General features: G+C 37.6%; 1 protein-coding gene across 1 annotated transcript; it reads right to left on the reverse strand.

The window, feature by feature from the left end:
• Nucleotides 1–15,337: 15,337 nt before the first annotated feature.
• KCTD12 (potassium channel tetramerization domain containing 12) lies at nt 15,338–21,967 on the reverse strand. Its single transcript, XM_074191846.1, has one exon. The coding sequence runs from the start codon at nt 21,874–21,876 to the stop codon at nt 20,890–20,892; it is 987 nt and encodes a 328-aa protein (XP_074047947.1). The 5' UTR covers nt 21,877–21,967; the 3' UTR covers nt 15,338–20,889.
• Nucleotides 21,968–24,766: the final 2,799 nt, after the last annotated feature.

Raw genomic sequence — 24,766 nt, forward strand, 5'->3', positions numbered from 1 at the left:
CTTGTCAGAGTTTGCATTCTGTTGATATAGTAAGTTTATTTTTATACCATAAAAAATCTTTAGAGTAGAGGGTTTTTATTTGGGGGGGGGGGGTTGGGGGAGCAGGAGGATAGAGAGAACAATATTAAAGTCCAAGAGAAAGGGCCTCCACTATTTTGATTAATTTTTCTATGAAGGCTTTCTTATTCAAGTTCATTTAATTTAAGAAGAATTAATTAAGGGGTAGCTAGGTTGCACAGTGGATAGAGCACCGGCTTTGGAGTCAGGAGTACCTGAGTTCAAATCCTGCCTCAGACACTTAATAATTACCTAGCTGTGTGGCCTTGGGCAAGCCACTTACCCCCATTTGCCTTGCAAAAATCTAAAAAAAAAAAAAAAAGAATTAATTAAGCTCCCATTATCTGCTAAGTTCTATGTCACTTTCTGGAGACAGAAAGATAATAATCAAAACAGCCATCAAGAAGTTTATATTCTAATGTTGTTATTTGTCTTTCCCTCTATAAGAGGACCATGATAACATCAGGGGGGTGATGTCATGACATGTAAGGGGAGGGCTGAACAAAGTTACTGGTTTCACTTTCTCCTCTATAATCATCTGGATCCAGTGTCAGATATGAATCAGATGACTGAAATGGCCTTGGATGCAGTAAAAGACCTTGACTTGAATCTAAGGTCTTTTAACAGTTTTCAGTTTGACTGAGGTAAACCCTCTTAGTGATTAAGGCTAGGGGAAAACAGAACTACAAAATGCAAAATATACAGGAAGTAAGGGAAGGGGAGAAGGCGTGAGATTCCAAAAGATGTGTCAGAGATGGTACTAGAACTAAGCTACAGAACTCAAGGATTGCCTATCTCATCATAGTGAGAAAGTGACCTTGGGTTCTCAAACTAATATAGCTTCTGTCCTGATAGAAGGCCTTCAAATTGAGAGCTGGCAATACGATGTCTACTTTGCAAGCACTAGTACAGCAATGAATGAAGGGCCTCATTATCATTGACCATTAGATGAATTATTTGACCACAAAAGCATTGAAGCACCAGTGATTTATATAAGAGCATTTAATTTGCATCAAATTAAACTGCTCAAGAATCATAGATAATAAAATTCTTATGTAGAAATGAAATTTCTTTCAAATACACATTTTTGAAAAATAAAGCAGCTGACATGTTTTTCTTCCAACAAAAACCTGTGTTATTCTCCTAAATTTAGCTATACCTCATTTATAATCTAGACTCATTTTATGAATGTCAATATTTACAGGGTTCCTTTTACCAAGAGTAACTATAATTTGTTTATTATCAGGCAAGAACTTTGCACTAAGAGTACCAATAATTGATCTTTTTCAATGTAATTATTTTTATCCTCTGTCTAGACTGTTTTCACTATTCTGCTCCTAGAACTACAGAAACTGAAGAACCATTTTGTATTTTGTTAGTTTGTTTCATGGGTTTCCATTAATTCTAAGAATTCATTGTTCAACAGTCAACCGGCTAAGGATGACGTGTTTCTATGATTAGTAAGACTGGTCATTGGATAGGCCTCTATCCTCAGGCTATCTGGCTACCAGTTATCTAAGAGCATGAACTCTGTTGTCATAGTCTGTGAGGACTTAGGATCATCTTTATAACATGATGAGGCATTATAATAGAAATTTTATGAAGAAAAAGCAAATTGCTAACAAAACCAACAGAAATCACAAAATTATCTCAATAGATGCAGGAAAAAAAGCTTTTGACAAAATACAGAGCCTATTTCCATTAAAAACACTAGAGAAAATAAAGACAAAGGAAGCTTTCCTTAAAATGATAAGGAATATCTATTTAAAACCATTAGCAAGCATTATCTGTAATGGGAATGGCCTAGAAGCCTTCCCAATAAGATCAGGCATGAAACAAGAATGTCCATTATCACCACTATCATTCAATATTGTACAAGAAACATTACCTTTGGAATAAAAGAAGAAAAAGAAATTGAAGGATTTGGAATATGATGTTCCAGAGGGCAAGAGAACTTGGATTACAACTAAAAATCAAATACCCAACAAAATTGAGCATACTCTTTCAGGGGAAATGATGGACACATATCAAAATAGGTGACTTTTAAACTCTCCTAATGAAAAGAACAGAGCTGAACAGAAAATTTGATTTTCAAGCAGAAGCCTCAAGACATGAAAAGGTAAAGGTAAACAGGGGAAAAGAAAAGACTTATTCAATAATATTAAACTGGTTGCATCCCTACATGGGAGGAAGATTCTCATAACTCTTGAGTATTATAACTAACTCTATGAGAGAGAGTATACTTAGGCTGAAGGTATGATATAAGTTGATTTTGATAGAATAATTTAAAAAATTAAAACATTAAAAAAGAAAAGGGGAGAATTTCAAAGCAATAGGAGGAAGGGGAAGACAGAATGGAGTAAATAACATCATGTGAAGAAGAGCAAAGGACCTAATATTGTAGAGGGATAGAAGAAGTAAGGGTGAGAGCTACTTGAATCTTACTTTTAACATATTTCTCAAAGAGGGTATGACATATAGACTCAGTTGAGTTTAGAAATTTATCCTTCGGGTGGCTAGGTGGCGCAGTGGATAGAGCACTGGACCTGTAGTCAGGAGTACCTGAGTTCAAATCCAGCCTCAAACACTTAATAATTACCTAGCTGTGTGGCCTTGGGCAAGCCACTTAACCCCATTGCCTTACCAAAAAAAAAAAAAAAAAGAAATTTATCCTTCAGGAGGGAGGGGAAAGAGTGGGGAAGGAAAGGAAGAATGGGAAAAGTGAAAAGGAGAAGAAAAGGGATGGTGATTGGTAGAAGGGGGGACAGATTGAGAGTGGCAGTATTCAGAAACAAAATACTAGTGAGGAGGAATAGGGTGAAAGAAGGGGAGAAGTGTAAATGAAGGAGATAGCATGGAAAGTAATAGTAATTATAATTGTGAATGTGCATGAGATGAACTCTCCCATAAAATGGAAGCTGATAGCAGAGTGTATTAAAAACCAGAATCCCACATTATGCTCCTTACAAAAAACACATTTGAAGCAGAGAGGGTTTGGTTCTGGTCCTTCATTTTCAAAGAAGGACAAAATGACATTACTGTGTTAGAGACAAATTACAGTGTATCTTACTGTGGCTCATCAGACCAATATGAGCTCAGAATGCTCTACCACATGTTGAACACAAATAGTCCATGTGAACACCTAGGGTGGGTACTCTAAATTTATGGGTATCAAGTTTCCTTTGAGTTGCTTCAATTATGCTTTCCTCATAGAATGCAGCACCCTCACTGATGAGGGCACATCATGCTGGGTGGTCCTTTGCCAGTGTCTACCATGCTGTACAATATATTCTAAAGTTCTTCAATGAAACCTTCAGAGTCTCTTGGTATCACTTCTTCTGACCCCCTTTGTGAGTGTTTGCCCTGTGTGAGTTCTTCATAAAATACTTTTTAGAATCTGGCATTCTAACATCATGTCCAGCCCATCGTAGTTGCACACTCTGTAGTAATGTTGGAATACTACAAAGTTTAACTCGAGAAAGGACCTCAGTGTCTGGTATCTTCTCCTAACAGGTAATCTTCAGACTCTTCCTAAGACAATTTAAATGGAAGCAATTCAGTTTCCTGACATGTAGTCATATAGCAATGAGGTCACCACAATGGCTCTGTAGACCTTCAGTTTGATAGTCTAATACCTCTTCTCTCCCACACTTTCTTTCAGAACCTCCCAAATACTGAACTAGCTCTGGCAATGTGAATGTCAACCTCATTGTCAATGTGTACCACCTTGGAAAGGACACTACCAAGGTAAGTGAATTGTCCACAGTTCAAAAAACTTCATTTGCTGTAATCAATGATTCTACATATGGATGGTGTTGTGCTGGCTGATGGAACACCCAGTTTTTCTTAGTATTAATTGTTAGACCAAAATTAGCACAAGCAGCAGAAAATCAATCCATATTTTGTTCCATCTCAGCTTCAGAGGCTGCATTGAAGCACCATCATCTTCAAACAAAAGATCATGCATCAACACTCCCTTTGGTCTTGACTTTTAGCCTTTTCAAGTTAAAGAATTTGCCATCAGTGCAGTAGCTGACCTTGAGATCATGTTCATTCTCAGTGAAGGCATTGATAACATGGCTAAAGCAGAGAGATACTCACAAAGTAAAGGAAAAGACTGGAGCAGAATATATTATGCTTTAGCTAAAGTAAAAAAAGCAATGGTAGCAATCCTTAACTCAGACAAAACAATAGCAAAAATAGATAAGGGAGAAGGAAGGAAACTATATCCTCCCAAAAGGTACCAGAAATAATGAAATAATTTCAATACTCAACAATGTATGCATCAGGTAGTACTGCACATAGATTCTTAGAGGAGAAGCTAAATGGTTACAGGAAGACATAGATAGCTGTTAGGGGATCTCAACTTCCCTCTCCCAGAATTAGGTAAATCTAACCATAAAATAAACAAGAAAAAAGTTAAATAGGTGAATTAGAATGTTATAAAAATTAAATATAATAGAACTCTGGAGAAAAATTAAATAGTGTTAGAAAAGAATATACCTTTTTATCTTGTGGTATATGATACCTACACAAAAATTGACATGTATTAGGGCAAAAAACCCTCATAACCATATGGAGAAAAGCAAAAATATTAACTGGATACTTTTCAGATCATGACACAATAAAAATCATGTGCAATAAAGGGCTAAGTAGAGAAGGACCTAAAATTAATTGGAAACTAAATAATCTAATTTTAAAGAATGAGTGTGTCAAACAACAAATCATAGAAATAATTAATAATTTCATCCAAGATAATGACAATTAGGAGACAACATAGCAAAACTTATGGGATTTATATCTCTAAATGCTTATATGAATAAAACAGAGAAAGAAGAAATCAATAAATTGGGCATGCAACTAAAAAAGATTAGAGAAAGAACAAATTTTAAATCTCCAATTAAATACCAAATTAGATGGGGCATCTAGGTGACACAGTGGATAGAGCTCTGGCCCTGGAGTCAAGAGTACCTGTGTTCAAATATGGCCTCAGACACACACACCTAGCTGTGTGTCCTTGGGCAAGTCACTTAACCCTATTTGCCTTGCAAAAACAAAAAACAAAAAAATACCAAATTAGAAACTCTGAAAATCAAAGGAGAAATAAATTAAATCAAAAGTAAAAAAAAAAGATTGAGCTAATAAATAAAATTAAGTTGTTTTTACAAAAAAAAATAAAATAGATTAGAAAATAATCTCCAGGGTCAGACAGATTCACAAGTGAATTCTAACCAAGATTCAAGAAATAATTAGTTCCAATTCTATATAAAAATTTTTGAAAAAATAAATGAAGGAGATCTGCCAAATTAGTTCTATGATACCAATATGATACAAAAAGCTAAACCAGGAAGAGTCAAAACAGGAAAAGAAAATTATATAACAATTTCCCTAATGAATAAGGATGTAAAAAAATTTAAATAAAATATTAGCAATGCAATTACAGCAAGTTATCACTAGGATAATACACTAAGATCAAGTAAGATTTATGCTAAGAATGCAGAGTTGATTCAGTATTAGGAAAACTATCAGCATAATTGATATATCAATAACAAAACTAACAGAAACTATATGATTATTTCATTAGATGCTGAAAAAACTTTTGGCAAAATACAGCACCCATTCCTATTAAAAACACTAGAGGACAAAGGAATGAATAGAGTGTTCTTCAAAACAATAAGTATTACCTATCTAAAACCATCGACAAGCAATTTATATAATGGGAATACCAGGAAGCATTCCCAATAAGATCTGGTGAGAAACAAGGATGCCCATTGAAACAGGGATCACCTCTGTTATTTGATATTGTATTAGAAATGTTAGCTTTAGCAAAAAAGAGAAGAAAAATAAATTGAAGTAATTAGAATAATTGAAGAAATAGAAAATAATGAAAAAATATTGAAAATTGTAATAGGGGAAAAAAAAGGATAGAATAATGAAGAAACAAAACTCTCATTCTTTGCAGATGATATACTTAGAGAATCCTAGAGAATCATCTAAAAAAAACTTAAAAAATTAAAATTTTTAGCAAAGTTGCAATACACAAAAGAAACCTACATAAACTAGCAGCATTTCCAACAAGACACAGTGGCAAGAGATAAAAAGAGAAGAAGGACTTGTAGACAACATAAAATACCCACCAAGGCAAACTCAGTAACTATATGAAAACACAAGTAAAATCAGATTGAAATAAATGGGTAAATATCATTTGCTCATTGCCTTCATATAATAGCTAATATAATAAAAATGACAATTCTACCTAGATTTAATTACTTATTCAGTGCCAAATCAATCAAACTATCAAAAAAATTACTTTATTGAACTAGAAAAAAAATTCACATGGAGGAACAAAAGGTCAAGAATATCAAGGGAATTAATAAAAAAAAAAACATGCAAAGGATGGTAGCCTACCAGATCTAAAATTATATTCTAAAGCATCAATCAACAAAGCTGTTTGGTACTAGCTAAGAAATAGAATGGTTGTTCAGTGGAATAGATTAGATACAAAAGAAACAGTAGTAAATGACTGCTGCAATTTGCTGTTTGATAAGCCTAAAGCCTCCAGCATCTTGGATAAGAACTCACTCTCCGATAAAAACTGTTGGGAAAACTGGAAGATAGTATGGCAGAAACTGGGCATACACCAACATCTCACACCCTATATCAAGGTAAGGTCAAAATGGGGACAAGATTTAGATATAAAAGGTGGCATAAGCCAAACAGGAGTACAAAGAAGAGATTATCTGTCAGACCCATAAAGAGGGAAGCAGTTTATGACCAAAGAAGAGAGCAAAAACATTATAAAATGCAAAATGAATAATTTTGATACATTAAATTGAAAAGTTTTTTTACAAATAAAAGCCAATACAACAAAGATTAAAGGGAAGGAAATAAGTTGGGAAGCAATTTTTACAACTAGTATTTCTGTCAATGGACTCATTTCTAAAATAGAGAAATGAGTTAAATTTATAAGAATGCAAGTAGTTCCTCAATTATCAAATGGTCAAAGGATATGAATAGGCAGTTTTCAGATGAAGACATATAGTCATATGAAAAAATGCTCTAAATCATTATTGATTAGCAAAAGACAAAAGAAACTTCTGAGGTGCCACCTTAAAACTATTAGTTTGACCAATATGACTAAAAGGAAAACATCAATATTGGAGGGGATGTGAGAAAACTGAGAGACTAATGCATTGTTGGTGGAGTTATAAACTGAGCCAACTTTTCTGGAAAGCAATTTGGAATTACACTCAAAGAGTAATAAAACTGTGCATACTCTTTGATACAGCAATACCACTACCAGGTCTGTATCCCAAAGAAATCACCAAAAAGGGGGTTAAAAAAATCCCATGCACAAAAACATTTACAACAGCTCTTTTCTATGTGGTAAAGGATTGGAAAGTGAGGGGATGCCCATCAATTGAGGAATGGCTGAGAAAATTGTGGTACATGAATGTGATGGAACATTATTGTTCTACAAAGTCAGGAGGGAAGGGATTTCAGAAAAACCTGCATAAACTGATGCTGAATAAAATGAACAGAACCAGAAGAACCATGTACATGCTAACAGCAACATTGAGTGATGATTAACTATAATGGACTTGTTCATTTCAGCAATACAATAATAAAAGATGATTCTTCAAGAGGTCTGTATCCCACAGAGATCATAAAAGAGGGATGGGAGAAAAGGACATATATGTACAGAAATGTTTTTATCAGGTTTTTGTGAAGGAATGTCTATCAACTGAAGAATGGCTGAACAAGTCATAGTATATGAATGCAATGTTGGGCTATAAGAAATGATTCCTATGCAGATTTCATAAAAATCTGGAAAGATTTACATAAACTGATATTGCATGAATGAGAACATGCATATATATAAAGTATAAAGTAATAGCAACATTGTGCGATGATTAACTATGATTAACTTAACTTTTCTTAGCAATACAGTGATCTAAGACAATTCCAAAAGATGCATGATTTCCACATCCAAAGAAAGAACTATAAAGGCTGAATATAGACCAAAGCATGTTATTTTCACTTTTTTTTATTTGGTTTTGTTTTTAGTGACTTTTCCCATTTGTTCCATTTCTTCTTTCACAGCATAACTGTCAAAATAAAAATATGTTTTCATGATTATACATGTATTACCTACATGAGATTGTTTACCATTTTAGGGAAGTGGGTGGGAGGGAAGGAGAAAATAATTGAAACTCAAAATTTTATAAAATACAAATGTTGAAAACTATCTTTACATGTAATGGGAAAAAATAAAATACTATTTACCAAAAAAATAAAAAGTAAATTGTTTAAGGTCCAGGAGAAAAGGACACATCAGATTGGATATGGAGTTCATCAGTAAACATGAAGAAAATGAGAATGTATGAGAAGTTAGAGATGAGTTAACACCATTGAGATAATGGGTTCAATCAAAATATCAAGGCAAATGCATGTTAATATATATTTGCCATTATTTCTATTCTGTATTTCATAATTTTCATCTTATAGAAGTTCTACCATTAATCATTCAAATAAATACCTTTCAAGTTAAAAACTAATTAATATGTGTTGCAAATGAAAGATGAAATGACTGAGGAAACAAGGTTCAAGTTTCCCAGTATATCAATTTATTAAGTAACTCATGCCAATTGTCCAATCAGGGCCAAGTCTCTCAGTTTTGTCACTGTACCCAAATACAGGGGGAGATAGATTTTTATCTATTTTTAACACTCAAGGAGGACCTATTAATTAAAAGAAAAAAATTAACCAGAATATGATATTAGGTCATCTGATTTCTAACTATAGTTAAGATTAGGGACTTTCCAAGTTGGGAGAGGGAAAATAAATAGGTGCAATTACCTGAAATCAAAAAAAGAAAAGTCTCATTACACTCATGTCAATATTTAATCTAAGAAACATGCACACAATAACTGATTGACCAGTAGGCCAATTTTTAGTGGGTTACTTAAGGTATATAATTATGAGAAAACTTCTGACTGAATTTCTAGTCAGCATAACCCAGGTCTTTGGTTAAGGGTCTCTAAATTGCAGGTAGAGGGGTTCTAACTCCTCAGTCACACAGTGCATGTTTTCTCACAACACAGAATTGGACTAGACTCATAATTCAATAGAAAGAAAAGTGAACTGACTCCAGAATTTAGTCTAGTGTGGTTCATTCAATTCCCACTACCACTTGCTGTTCTAATTCCCTCACATGGAATTCTCTAAAATAAATGTTGTTCAACTTTATGAAATGCTAAAAACTAATTGCTGTGACTTAATCCTTAATCCTGACTATAGTTTTAGAGACTAAGGATTATGGAAGTGACACTAACAAATATGCCCACTTAGTCAAAGTTTCAGTCTTAATTAGATATTCTTTGCGATAAAAATACTTCATACTGGGGCAGCTAGGTGGCGCAGTGGGTAGAGCATCAGCCCTGGAGTCAGGAGTACCTGAGTTCAAATCCGACCTCAGACACTTAATAATTACCTAACTGTGTGACCTTGGGCAATTCACTTAACCCCATTTGCCTTGCAAAAACCTAAAAAAAATCTCATACTATGAGTTTATGAAAACTAGTTTGATAAACATTGCTCTTCTCTTTAAGTTTAAGGGAACCAAAAAATGAAATATTATTAAAAAAATTATTAGTTTTTTCAAATAAAATAAAGTCCTTTGTGTCTAATGAAAACAATTAGATTCATTGGCAAGGGACAGTCAGTAGGTTCTATTTCTCATAAAATGCTTTGTTTTGTATCCTTAGATCTTAGTGATTAGCACATAGTAGGCAGTTTAATAAATATTTATTGCTTGAATGAATTTCTATTCCCTTGAACTTTTTTTCAGATACACCCCTAGAGAAGTCTGAGTGGAAAGGGAGAAAGAGTAAATAAATTCCATGGTATTCTGGGTATTCTGTTTTACCCCTCTTTAGCCCCCATTTCTATCTACCACTTCTGAAAGTAAAGAATATTCTCAGGCTAAGCAAGGATATTTAAATGAGCCTTCCTAGTCTTCATTCTTCAAAGAGAACCAATGACATCATAGGGTGATGCCCTGAGGTGTGTAAATTGGACTTAAGTGAGGCAGAGTTGCACAAAGTTGTCAGTCTTGCCATCTCTTCTAAAGTCAAGTCCACTGGCAAGATAAAAGATGAAAGCTGAGTTGACTGATGTTGGCCAGGGATAGTGTATATTATCTTGGCATCTTTGATGTGTGACCAAGCTCTAAGCACTCCACATCAACATGGTCATTGGAACAAAATGTTCTCATCTGCCCATTCTGCAGGGGAAAGACTTTATATTCTTGGAGTAGCCAGCCCCCTAACTCATTGACAGATCTGAAGCTGGGTACCCTCAACCTGGTTTAGACAGTAAGCTGAGACAGTTTTACTGGAGTTGTGCATGCTACAGCTTCTTGGAGTCATAGATGAGGTTGGGTGGCAATCCATATATCCCAACTGTCCTTACAACAGGTAAATTTTCTTCTGGTTATATTTATCATAAACTTCACTTATGCATATATATGTGAGACAGACAATTGAAACAGAAGTTTAAATAATTCAAATTAACCATTAAAAAAAAAGCCCTTTCACCTGCTACTTCCAGATCTTTGAGTCAAAGGCCTCACTTTGTTCAAATTATACCAATAACTACTTCAATGACTTTTGAGAATAGTGTGTGAATACACCTTGAGGAAAAACTACTTTTAATTGGATAACATGCTGACAATAATGTCCAACTTTCTCATGGAATTTTCTAAGAGAATTGAAGGTTTTTAAGCATTCTATGATGGAAACTAATGTGGATAAAGTTTTATTGTATTTTTGCTATTCATGTTTTCAAAGGAACACTCTCAAAGCTGGTGGGCCTAAACTTTGACCTAACAGCTGTGTTTCAGATACTGGCTCATGTATAGAACGCACACTTTGAACAGACTGACCCAAATGGGAAAAATATCACGTGGCTAAGTGTGAGTCTCTGAATAGAGAGAAAAACAGTACATTAACTATTATAAGGTCAAAATCCTCTCAAATAGATTTTTTTAAATAAAGAAAACAACCTCTGAAGCCTTCATTTAACAAACCCACAGGTCTCAGCTTCTGGATATGAGAATCATGCACTATAACTTTTTAGGTAGGTCAAATTCCTTTCCTATGGTTTTTTAACAATTTTTCTTAAAAATTTTTAGTTAAGATCATCAAAACCACATATCAAGTAGCTGTGTCAATGGAAAGCCTATAACATGGTTTTCAGTAAACTTGAGTTTTATTATAAAATGAAAATGTTTTCGGACAAAAAATCACATGGAGCCTTTAAGTAACTGCCAACTAACTAATCATAATTCAAGGAAAAAAAATATCAAACTCATTTTGTCTGATCAAAGCAAGTGATTTTCAAGTCAGATGGAAAAGTAGCAATTTTATGAATCCATACTTATAATTTCACAAAATATGAACTTCAAGGAAGCAATCACAAATGAGTGTTGACTTAGTAAATCTATGTAGCACAAAGCAAAGTTGGGAATATTCAGGATTTTCTAAAATTACATACGGCACAAATAATAAACTAAATTATTCCACTGTACAAGAAAAAGTAGGTTTACACTCTCAGGCACAAAACAAGCAAGCCTCTAAATACTGCATAAAGTAGGTATTACTGTCCAAATCTGACAAAGAAATATATATGAGGGCTAAATTAAAATTAAGGCCAGGCAATGAATTAGGTAGCAAGTACCAAAGTATTGGGCAGTCTAATTTCCCTGTTTCTTGCTCTTGGCATTCTTCTCAAGATGAAGTGTCCCATTCTTCATTTCCTTTGAATTTTAAAGGAGATTAATGACCTAAGAGGAGTACCCTTTTATTCCTTTCCCCCATACAAAACCAAAATAAGAATTATCTTTGCCTTGGTTTCCAGAAAATTAGATGAAAGGTAGATGATTTATGATTTTTAAATGAGTAAACTTTAAAAGAACTCTAATCACATGTTATTGTTACAAGAAAAAGTGGGAGATGAGATAGGGAATTCTCAAATGAGGAAATTCCCTCCACAGATACAGGCTGGTACCTTATCTACAAACATATGGTCTTAGAAACTTGCCTAGAACAAAAGAAATTGATTTTCCTGGGGTTCACCCAGTCAACATATGTTAGATTTTCACCCACATCTTCCTGGCTGACTTTCTATATGCTATAAATGTCAAATGCTTAGGACAGTGCCTGGCAAGTAGTTAGTATTTAGAAACACTTATTCGCTCCCTTCCTCCCACAGTTCCAACATGCCTCTCTACAGATTTGAGGTAACAATATTTAACCATCACCAATTCTTGCCTCAACCTCCTCCCTTAAGAAAACAGAAAATGTTTAGAAAACTTACTTAGTATGATAACTGCTGTTGTTGTCGTCCACAGATTCCATTTTTGGCAATGTACTGATAGTGTTATTTTGATGTGATGTATACTTTTTGAAGTCCTCCATGATGCTTCATGGTGATGTGGAAATGACCCCATGTCCTGAATGACTGTGCCAGTAGAGCATGAGCATTGGGAAGTTCCTATGAAGCTTGAAAGATTTCATGTAGGACCACAGTGATCAATCTGTGACTTATTCACAAGAGTCATTCACAAGTATTCAATGTATTAAAGGTCTACTGTGTCCAGAGCCTAGCCATAGCTTAGTGAAGATATTCAACAAGTAGTACTTAGTTTAAATACATATAACATTCTTTACCTACTTACATGATATCTCATCAGTATACCTTCTCATCTACATACATTTGCAGCTTAGATAGATAGATAGATAGATAGATAGATAGATAGATAGATAGATAGATAGATAGATAGATGAAGACTGTGATCCCATAGCAACTGGCTATAAAAAGTGATCATGACTAGCCTAAACCAGGAAACAGAGCAGTAATACGGCCATCCATTATCTCTAATAATGGGATGGAAGGAAACAATGAGCAAAAAAAAAAAAATGTTCCTCCCTTCCTTTTCATCAGCTTTGCCCACAAAAAGGCTTTGCATTGGTCTCTAATGTCTCTCTCTCTCTCTCTCTTTTATCTATGAATAAGTATAGGTTTGGAGAGAAAGACAATACGACAGAAACAAAAGGTAAGGGTGATGAGAATGGGTCATTTTTACATTGAAGGGGACATGTGGGGGACTTAGATGGGAGGCATCATAAAGGAGAGATGAGAGAATTTTCCCTGTTCTATCTATCAGATTAGAATGAAAAGTCCTAGAGGTACAGAAGAAATAGAATTATCTGTACTTACATAAATACAAGTATGTTTGTGTGTAATAATAATGTTTGTCCTTCATCTTCTAAGACCACAACACAAGGGAGGTGATGCCATGACAAACACATGAACTGGATCTGAATGAGGGGGAGCTATGCTAAGATACCAGCCTCACTTTCTCCTCCACAGCCAACTGGGTCAAGTGACCAGATATGAATTGCCCTGAATGTGAGGCAATTAGGATTAAGTTACTTGCCCAAGATCACACAGCTAGTAAGTTTAAGTGTCTGAGACTGGATCTGAACTCCCATCCTCCTGACTCCAAGATGAAACATCAATAAATGAATAGACATTTCTTTCTAGATAGAAAGATTGATAGATAACTAGATAGATGGAGAGAGAGAGAGAGAGAGAGAGAGAGAGAGAGAGAGAGAGAGATGATAGATATTGCTGTTTCATTAGTTCACCCTAAAGGAGAATACTCCCTCTACTAAGACAAAAAGCTTCTTCTTCAGTAAAGAAAGTTGCCTGGCATACTGTAGGGTTAAGTAACTTGCCGGTGGTCATGTGGCCCTTGATTCAGAACTTTTAACTTGGGTCTTTTGTGACTCCAAAGCTAACTACTATGTCATGTTACTTTTCATTCACACATATGTGTATATGTACATATTATAAATGAAAATATACACATATGCACATACATACATATATACATATATGAAAAATAACTGAATTTCTTCTGGTCTGATTACTGATTAATAAAGAAAGGAAAATTCTCATGAACTTAATGGGCTCTTATATCTCCTTTATGTACACACATCACACATTGATAGTCCTATACCACTCTTTTCAGCTATCTGAACTTACACTTTATTGTCATGGCCTTGGGTAACCCAGGCTCATTAGAACACCACAATATGGCATCAGAGTAGGACTCCAAAGTAATATTCTCTTTAAAAATTGAATTTTTAATAAGGAAAGAAATGAAAGGGCTTATGGAAATAAAAAACAGTCCCTTTTTCAAAATATGAAAACCTAAAGCATTACCTACACATAACTTTATAAACTTGCTTCTCCTCTGTAGTGGTTTAAGATTTTTTTTCCATCATAGTCCCACCATCTTACAAGGTTTCCATAAGCCACATTGTCCCTTTAAATGATAGAAAGCCCCCAAACGTCTTTCCCCCCCCCACTTAGAAAGACATTAAATTTTAGAAGGAATTCTAGGGGGAAACTGGCTCAAACTCTTCAAAGACCAAGGTTTATTACTGCAATTCTGTAGTCCAAAGAGCTACTTGGCATTCCCTAGCAATTGCTTCTTTGATTCCCTCCCTCCCCCCCCATCTGAAAAGCAGAGATCTAGAATTCCTTCTGTGAGCATTGACCTCAGTGAATAAAATTCAAACAGTAAAATCCCCCAATATTTAAAGTGGAGCTATTCACCTTCTCTGCCTCCCATCTTCACCTATGTAAATATCAGTTTTAATTAAGGCATATCTCAGTCTTTATATTTCTTTTTTTCTCTACCAACTTTAATCCACAGATCTGCTGTCATCACCACCTACATTCCCCATGTTCCTAAAAAAGGTACATATGCTAGAGAGTACTGAGTTAGAGAAAAACATTCACCAATCAGCATTCTTCTTGCCATTCTGAGCCATGTTGCCTATATCTTCTTGGGTACAGGCTCATCAAGAGAAGGAATCTATTCACTTCCTGGCACAGCTGGTCTGTTACATAGTGAGAAGTTCATTTGATTTATCATTATTCCCATAACGACTTGGGAAGTCTTCCCACTATTTAGTAATTCTTTTAACTGAAATCTGACTAGGTTTCAGGTGAATTCATACCCCCAAAAAGGAGGAATAATTAAATTAGGAATGATAATTTTGATTTTAATATTTAATGTAATATATAACAAGTCACAAAATCAAGGATTTATTACTCCACAATGTAAGGAGAAAAACACTAATGAGGATGTTATATAACTAGTTATGTATATGGAAAATAAAAATCTCTAGAACATAGGCTCCTGAAGAATTTTTCCCTCTGAGTGTATACAAATGAGAAAGGTTCATAATCATTTTATTATAAAATGAAGTAGAGATTTTTCTCCCTTGGTTTTTTGATTACTTAGGTCATAATGATGAGTTAAATTTTTACATTAAATATTATATATCAATGAGCCATTTCTACAAAAATTGGGAGAAGAAGAGAAAAGATTTTAAAAACCTGAAATAGGCCACCAAAAGCTATAAAAATTGCTGTGTAGGAATTTTAACATTCTTCAGCTGACTGTAGACTAGCAACTTTTATTCATAGAGTCATAGTGATTGGGAACTGGAAACTACCTCAGAGATTATCTAGTCTAACTTTTCATTAAATCGAGGAAACTTAAGCCCAGAGAGGTAAAATCATTTGTTCAAGTTCACATTTAGCGGCAGAGCATTCCTCAATTTATCAAATAATGGTATTACCTAAAAAATTGGAAATAATATATGATCATTTGACTTCTTTCAAATTAATATCTATGATAAGAGACTTGCATTCTTTTTGTAAGGAAATACTGAATCTTGATTTGAATTGAAACAAAAATAGAGGAATTCTCAGCAACTTTTAAAGTAAGAAAGACAACAGTATTACATTTTACATTATGATGTTCTTATATCCCCAAAATATATTGGGGGACCTAGGTGAAAATTCAAGTCCATTGGTCCATATTCTATCTATTCAAGATTTCTCTCTTCTGTAGAGCTTCTATTGAGGCAATGAAGTTTTCAAGACACCCCAACTTAAATCCTCATCTTTTAGTTTGTAATTACTGGCAGGTTTTTTTTTGCTATCAATATTACTTTTGGAAACCAAAGAGGACTTTATAACATACTTTAGTTCTCAAAAACAAAGATTTAAACAGGTCATCTAAGAAATTTCATTCAATATCTAAATGTTTTCACAGTGAAGAAAAATAGCCATTTTAGTAATTACTAATGACACAAAACCCAGTACAAAAGAATCTTCTCCAATAGGTTCACAACATATTCATACTCTCTGTAGACTATTATTAAAGCAAACCTTCAATCAATTGAATAAAACTTGTTATTTTGCCTGTGAAAGAAACTCTTCATGAGTTTCTAGTTCTCCCTCCAGACTTTGTTATGGTACAATAGTCTATTAAAATTATCATTATTTTCATTAATAATGTACTGATTTTTCTGTAAGGTTAGAAAATTGTCCATTCTCAGAGGGTAATTTAGTATGATTTGGGTGGTATATGTGTATGGTGCTATACAAATAATGTATTTTTTCCAAGTTCCATGAAAATTCCCTGCATTAAAGAAAACTGTATCATAAGTAGTTTGTATTGTGAGTTTGCCTGAAAATAAACCAAGTGTGATAATGAACTTCTTCAAAAAACTTGCCATGTACATAGTATGTTGTGCAAAAAATGCGAGATTGAAAAGTTTTTTCTTGCTAGAAAAATAAACACAATAATGTCAAACACAGTGTATTCTAGATTTTTAACACTTTAATCAAAATACAACACAATATAAAACACAAGAGTAAAGTAAGTCTTGAAAAAAAATTAATTTGGTCTCTAACATCCTCAAGGGATTTCTGTTTTTTCTATGCCATTCAGTCTAAAAACTAGGATGAATATGGCTTATAATCTACATGTATAAAAATAGATATCCTGTCAAACTTATGGTTTCAAAAGAGATAAAACAGTATTGATAATAATAGTACCTGTTTTTTTAACCACCAGTGGGTTCAAGATGGCCCACCATCACCTTTTCATTTTAGAATGAAACTAATGATTAAAGAGTTGACAATTTCCTGTTGAGCTTCTAAATAATAAAGAATATATGAAACAACATGGATAGTTTCTATCTGACAGGAACCAGTCTTATAATAACCAAAATTACCTGGATAAGTAGGGCCTCTGTCTCTCTTCCCCCCCCCCCTCAAGTTGCTCAGGCATAAGTATATTTGTTAGGCCTGAATTATTCAAATTAATTATTTATAACTGCCAATATCTAGCAGGCAATTTCCAATCCTCAATTTGTTTTGATCTGTGGAGATCCATCTAAAAGTCCCAATTCCAAAAGAATAAAAGGGTTTAGGAAGCAAATAATGCAGGTCTCAAAGTAGACTTCTTTACCAAAATTATTTAGACTCTCAACACACACTAAATTCAGCAGGAAATTACCAGTTTTTCCACTAAAGACTATGTTCCAGTTTAGGGGGGATCTTATTTCTAACTTAAGGGGCAAGGCATTCATCTCCTTAAGAAAAGCACAGGCAACTCTCCTTAAGTCTTGAATCCCTAGTCCTCCAACTAAAGGATACACAAAACATCTGATTCAATTCAAAGATGTGATAGATAAAAATTTCACAAGATTTGTAAAGACAGCCTTATGACTTTGAGAGATGAGAACCTAGAACTGGAAAAGTTCTTGCTGAATGGTTTGGATAGAATTTTATGGGTATATGGACATAAATGAGAGTCACTGAGTCTTTCAATCATTAAGAACCACTAATTCTTTCAATGGCTAAATTTGTCTCTTGAGGTCCCCCTGAAAAGGAAAAGAAAGCAGAATGGAAAACATAGTAAATTTGGAATCAAAGGACCTCCACAAATCACTTCACTTTTCTAGGACTGTTTCCTCATCTATAAAGTGAGGAAGTGGGAATGATCTTTGAATTCCCTTCCAGATATAAATTTCTAAGACTTAAGTTATGGATATGCTTGTCTAATGAACTAATCAGTAAATAGCATTTGATTTTACTATTTATTTGTAGTGTTCACCACTGACCTCTAGACACTGAACAAACAACACTTCAGACTGCAATGAGATTAACATTTTAATAATTACCAAATCTGAGATGGTATTTAAAATACGAAGAGAAATGAAATGACTCTCCTTACATTATCACTCATTCCTATCTCTTATGTCAGTGATTTTATCATAAAAAAAAATTCTTTGGGAAAAAAAAAACCTGTTGCTAGGCAGGCACTGTAATAGAAAACTCTTAACTTTCACCATCCACATTACAAAAGGAAGAAAAAGGTAGCAGATTAAAAATACAGGTACCTTAATTTTAAGATAGCATCAAATCAACAGGAATTTGGGGATAATTAAAATTCAAGCAAACAATGGTGGATCAAACTTAGTTATACAATTGTACTTCTTTTATACTCAATTTTTCAAAGAAATGGGAATAAGGAAACTGATCAGAACTTGTTGCCTTAGTATGTACAGCACATGATACAAGGGATTGGGTTAATATGTGACATTTCATAGCATTACTAAATGAATTTTAAAACTAAAAGATGAGTGGGAAATGGTCACATACTATATATATATATATATATATATATATATATATAATATATACATTGGATATATATACATATATATATATACATTGGATGATAAGTCATCTAAGATGAAAATTGTTTCCATCCTTAATTCTGTTAATGGACATAAGATACAGTACAAGGTTCATTTTTTAAAAAAAGAAATAAAGAAAAAGCACAAATTTAAATACTTTTCCTGAAAATTGCTTCTTACAAAATCTTTTCAAAAGATACTTCTGAGAAAAGTAGTGAAACAAACAAAAAAATAGAAAGACTTGTAGGCCAGGAAATCTCCGGAGAATGACATCTTACATACTCAGGAGCTAGGATCAGTTTCCTTTCATTTATGTTATAGATAGCATATGCAAAAAGGGATTTATTTCATTTTAGAGTAAAGGCATAAGGCAACCAGGTCTCATTCTGTATTCTGTTGCACTAGCCTCAAGTTAACCATTTTATTGCTCCAATAACTTTTAAGCATTTATTTGCTTTCTTTTCAAAATATTCCATTTTACAACTGGACAGCATTTGGTGCTTAGATTTCTCTGCAAATGAACCACCTGGATAGATTCCACCTTTCTTTTAACAATTCCATATGAGAAGATTGCAAAAAATACTGTTTTCTGATTTACTCAGCAGTCAGACAAGCATTTTGGCTTTTAGAAAATAACAATAAGTGGTCTTAAATCTATGTGTAACCAAAATTAAGCATATTTTACAAAGTAAAAGAGGACTTTGAAAATTGTCATTTTAGAATTCCTCTCCAGAATGAGGAAATAAAGTTTGAAGACTAAAACCCTAATGGTTTTAGTTAGTCTTTGGTTAGGTCATATAAGTACTAGTAAATTCTAAGTCAGAAACCAGAATGGTGAACTTATATTAATAAGCTGCTTTTTAAGTAACTGTTGTTTTACTATGTGTTACTTAGCATCTTTAGCAATTGCTGAGCATGTGCTTTCCTGCACTGTTTGGCATCAAAATCATGCATGTACTTAAACAGATGGTGAAAATGTTCAGATTTCAAACCAAGTGCCTCTTCTCCCCATTTCCAATGTTCTTGCTAGTCAGAGCTAAGCAAGGACCAAATTTCCTTCACTGAAAGAAAAAGAAACTTCTCCATCCACACCTGGTCCTTTCGTCATATCCGTGGTTCTTCCGTTGAAAAATACTGGCTATCCTACTGTTTTGTTTTGTTTTTAAAACTCCCTGTCAAATTATTTCATGCAATGCTGCAGATTTGGGCTTACTTATTGTCTTCTGTGGCAGCACTATTCCTCCCTGTTGCCAATAACGGCTGCCATGTCAACTAAAGTAGAGCAAAGTGCTCTTGGTGATGGGCCAGGCAAGTCAGCCTCAGGAAGCAGAGCAGTCAACTAGCTCCCTTTCTGCAATTTTAAGTAGCTACATGAAAACTGAAATAACTAAAAATGTAGCCAGTTGGTTTTTTTTCTTTAACCTTTAACATTTTTAAAGACATTATTCATTTAGACTAATTCGATTGTATTTGAGGTGTCCCAAATTCCAGGACAGTCTCTTTTGCTTCCAGTCCATAGCCTTATGTATCCAGTTTAAATCTATCATTTAAAAGGAAGTCAAAGAAGGCTGTACTAGAAACTTTTAAAATCATAAACTTTCCTCAGACTTTTAATATTACCAATTTCGAACCCTTATCGACCACCTCTGAGTCACAAGCATTGGATAAGATTTCAAGGAATATGACTTTCTCCAACACCCTGGATCCTTTCCCATTCGAGTTTGAACAGTCCAGGCGTTGTTGTCAAGCCCCAAGTATTTGGTGCGGTAGGTTTTCTGCTGTTTTCTGTTTTCTTTTGTGACAACCTTATCTCACTCCATGCAGGCTTAAGAGAGGCTGGAAAGAGGATGCGGATGGGAGTGAGGGGTCCAAGTGGGACTGAGACAAGCCAAGCGGAAGGAGAGGTTTGTACCTTTTAACCCTTCCGGATAAAACGTGAACCGGGATAAAAAGATCAGCCAAGAAAGGGATGGGACCTCCCATTCAAGGTCTGGGACTAAGTTGCAAAGTTGGATGGGCTAGTATGGACAGGAAGTCGTAACAGAAGGTGCTTCTGAGGTGCCAAGGAGGATGGGGGGGGGGGGGAATGGGGCGGGGGGGGGGGGAGAAACCTAACGGGATCATTTGATATTCCTCTTAGATGCCTGGAAGGGGGGGTGGGGATGGGGATGGGGGGGGGGGGCGTCCAAATGATTCACTCCCGGCAGAAGACGTACTCGGTGTAGCTGGTCCAGATCTTGTCCTCGCTCTGGTCCGTGCTGCTGGCAAAGGCGCAGGTGCCCGTGGAGCTGCAGGCCACCATGTGGAAGCCGGACTCGGACAGCTTGTCGAAGGCCTGCTCCAGAAAGTTGAATTTGAGGTAGTAGCGGGAGGTGTAGCGCTCTGGGGGGCGGTCGGGGTCTCGGCTCTCGTTCAGGGTCTCCCCGAACACCTCCTTGGCCAGGGAGGTCTTGCCACACACCGTGATCCTGGCCACCCTTCGGAACTTGGCGTCCGCCTGCGCGTCCCGCCCGATGGTGTAGGAGCCCCGGTAGCCGATGGTGATGTAGCCCGAGCGCCGGCTGCCGTCCAGGGACTGCGACGGGGTGAGCAGCGGGCCCCCGGCGCCCCCAGACGGGCTGCGGCTGGCCGAGTCCAGGGTGGGCGAGGGCGCCCCGGCCGACGCGCCCTCTTGCTGCTCCGGGTCCAGGTAGGCCGGGGGCGGCGGCTCGTCGCCCTCCTTGGAGCCCCCGCGCCGGGCGTGGGGCGGCGGCGGCGGGCCGGGCCCGGGCTGCTGGGGCGCCCCGAGGCGGCGCACCAGCTCCGGCAGCTGGAAGTACTCAGCCTCCCGCTGCAGCCGGCTGCGCTCCGGGAAGTAGTCGGGCAGCACCAGCTGCAAGTCCCGCAGGTAATCCAAGATGTAGCGGAACAGAAAGCCGTCCCGGTCCAGAAAGAAGCGGCCCTTGCTGTCCCGGGCCAGCTCCTGCGGCCGCTGCTGCGAGAACATGCGCCAGAGCAGCGAGTCCGGCACCGACACCACGGTGCAGCGCCGCGTCACGTACACCTGGCCCCCCACGTTCAGCTCCACGATCTCGGGGAACGCGGACGGCTCCGACGGGGACGGAGAGGGGCCGCCGCCGCCCCCGCCCCCGCCGCCGCCGCCCCCGTTGGGCAGCCCACGTGTGCTGTCGGCCAGAGCCATCGGCAAGGTGCGGGCGCGATGGAGGAGGAGGAGGAGGAGGAGGAGGAGGAGGAGGAGGAGGACCGGAGGAGCAGAGGAGGAGGCGCCCCGGAGAGCCTGCCGCAGGCACCCTCCAAAGGCTGCGGAAGCCCAGCCGCGCTAGGCGGAGAGAGCCCGGAGGGTCGTCCAGCAGAGAGCCCGGAGGGATGGCCAGCAGAGAGCCCGGAGGGATGGCCAGCAGAGAGCCCGGAGGGATGGCCAGCAGAGAGTCCCAGAGGCTCGTCCAGCAGAGAGCCCGGAGGGTCGCCCCGGAGGGTCGCCCCGGAGAGCGCGCGGCTCGAGCGGCCGGCGTGGGCTGCGGGGGCCACTCCTGCGCTCCCCTCTCCCGGCGACTGCGGGAGAGTCCCGGGCAGCGGCCGGCCGCTCTGTTTATGTAGAGCTGCCCGCGGCCCCGCGACTCCCAGGAGACGTGGGTGGAGGCAGAGCTGCGGAGCCAGCTGAAGGCAGCAGAGGCTCGGGCTCCCTCCTCGCTGCCAGGGCAGGGGAGGGGGGACTGGAGGAGGAGGAGGAGGCTGTGGAGGAGGAGGAGGAGGAGGAGGGGAGGGGAGGGGGAGGGGGAATACATTTGCATGTTAAACGCTGACGCTGTGCCTCTCTCCAACCCACCGGGCTCCCGGCTGCAGGGCTGCGGCGTGACCCTTCAGTCCGCTCCTCTCTAGCCGACTTTCCCCCAGTTCCGCACTGGGAAGCCTGGAGCAGTCGCGCTCTCACTCAACTCTCTTTCACTTCTATCGCGAAGGGAGAGGTGAAAAGAAGTGGGAGAGGGGAAGCGGGGCGACCACCGCAGTCAAGGGGCGTGGTCCTGGGATGGGATGGCACGGAGAGCTCTGCGTCTCTTAAGGATGCAGGAAAACCCGAGGGGCCCTCTGCCCGGCAATCACCTCGGATCGGTTGTTGGAAGTTCTCTGGGAGAATCAAGATGGACCAAACTCGCTCCACCCTGAGGTGGGGTGGTTTCATGAGCTTTTTGTTCATATGTGACCTCCAGAATAAGCAAACTAATCTCTATTCAGTGTCCTGCGGGGTCGGGGGGTCCGGGGGCGGGGGGTGTCGTTCCTCACATACTTTATTTTCAGTTTAAGGAGATTCTTTAATCCTTCAAAATAAAGAAAACTAATTTGGGGATTACAACATGAAGAATTTAGGTTACTTAGAAGAAGGAATTAGTTGTACCAAGGGAGATTGAGACAGTTTCCTGAAACACCACTAAGATCCGTCTCTATTTCAGTGAAATCTTGGCCGGGCAGTCACAAGATCTGTCAACTTTCGAGGCAAAGAGACTTTTGATTTCTAAGAAATTAAATGCTAAGCAGTTGGTAAAAGTGAGTTCATTCAGAGACACTACTGTTTAGCCCTTGTTTCTCTTTTAAGAGCTCGTCCTCCCAGCTTATTTCATGTCCTCAGAATTTTTTTCAAAGTCTGCAGTGGCTTGTAAGAGGGTAGTGTAGTGGAAAGTGCACTGACACTAGGAACCCCCAAAACCGAGTTCTTTCTGTCTGCCATCTAGCTACTCTGATACTCTGCCCCATTTCTTATTAACTTGGTCCATTAACTTCCCTGGGCCTCCGCCGATGCCTTGGGAATAAAAAAGGACCCAAACTGTCGGCAACTGGTTTCAAAGCTCTGTTGCTCTTCTGACCCCCAGTGGTGACAGCAGGCAGCTCTGTAGCTAGGCCGTGCCACGGCCTCTCCCACATTTCAAAGGCAATGTTTCCTTTTACAGATGATTTTTCTATAAGCCAGGTTCAATAACACCTTATTTGTAGGGTCTTCGATAAGAAAAGTCACTGCTATAAGATGCTGTGAGGAATGGATAAGGAAAGGATCAGGACAGAATATGTGTCAAAGTAAAATGAAAGAGAAGAATAATTCAACCAAGTATTACAGAATGAACTGTAGTTTGGGAATCAAAGGACAATCATGTTTAAAGATTTAGATTTAGGGAGACCTTGGTGGTCACCCTACTCCAATCAATCACCTCAATTTATAGAAGAGGAAATGGAAGACTCAAAAGATTCAATGACTTGCCCAAAGTCATTGACTTTGGGCAAGCATTCAAATCCTGTTCTTCTAAATACAAATTAGCTGTAGTTTTCTCTTTGTCACATTGCTGCTTGTGATCTAAGAGCAACTATTTCAGGCTACTTCTCTCCTGTCCTCATTTTTCCTATTTAGGGGTTCTAGCCAACTCTAACATTCTCTGATTAGTAAACTTGATCAATATAAATGAAGTCAAGGTCATGGAGATTTAAAAAATCCTTTAGTGATAGTTCTTTTCCTTTATAACTTTTTCATTTCACTGCCTAAGATTTATTTTCCCAATAAATGTCAACCTTAGTTTCAAATGTGGCCATCTGTGAAAATACTTATATCATATCAAACCTAGAAAAGACCTCTGCATTTTGGGTAGGACATTCTGTGGAGAAACTTGGGAAGGACAAACAGGGACACAATAACTGAGGGGGACAAAAAATCATGGATAGATTTGAGTCTGCAATGGTAGAAATCCCTCTATGACGAGATCCAATATCTTTTCCCATTGTTTTTACTTATTTTTGATGACTAATAGGTAACACAAAGTTCCAAATCAAACAGGATCAAATTTGGAGATTGGAGAAGTTGCATTTTTATTGTTTAGTGGCTCTTTGTGATGAGAAGAATCTGCTCTATAAAATTGTTTTTTGTTTATGCTGCTCTTATTTGGGAATCTCTTATAGGTACACTTTGTAGAATTTTCTTGCCTGATATTCCCTTCTATGAACAGAACCCATTTACTAATAAATTGTTTTCTATTAGAGGTAACTAGGTCATAAAGTTGATAGAATACTGGATTCAGGAAGACCTGAATTTT

Source organism: Macrotis lagotis, chromosome 6 (genome assembly GCF_037893015.1).
Source record: "Macrotis lagotis isolate mMagLag1 chromosome 6, bilby.v1.9.chrom.fasta, whole genome shotgun sequence".
NCBI classification, from domain to species: domain Eukaryota; kingdom Metazoa; phylum Chordata; class Mammalia; order Peramelemorphia; family Peramelidae; genus Macrotis; species Macrotis lagotis.

Bases quoted from the DNA above. Each gene is read 5' to 3' on its own strand.
- KCTD12 (XM_074191846.1), bottom strand. From the start codon at position 21,876: ATGGCTCTGGCCGACAGCACACGTGGGCTGCCCAACGGGGGCGGCGGC.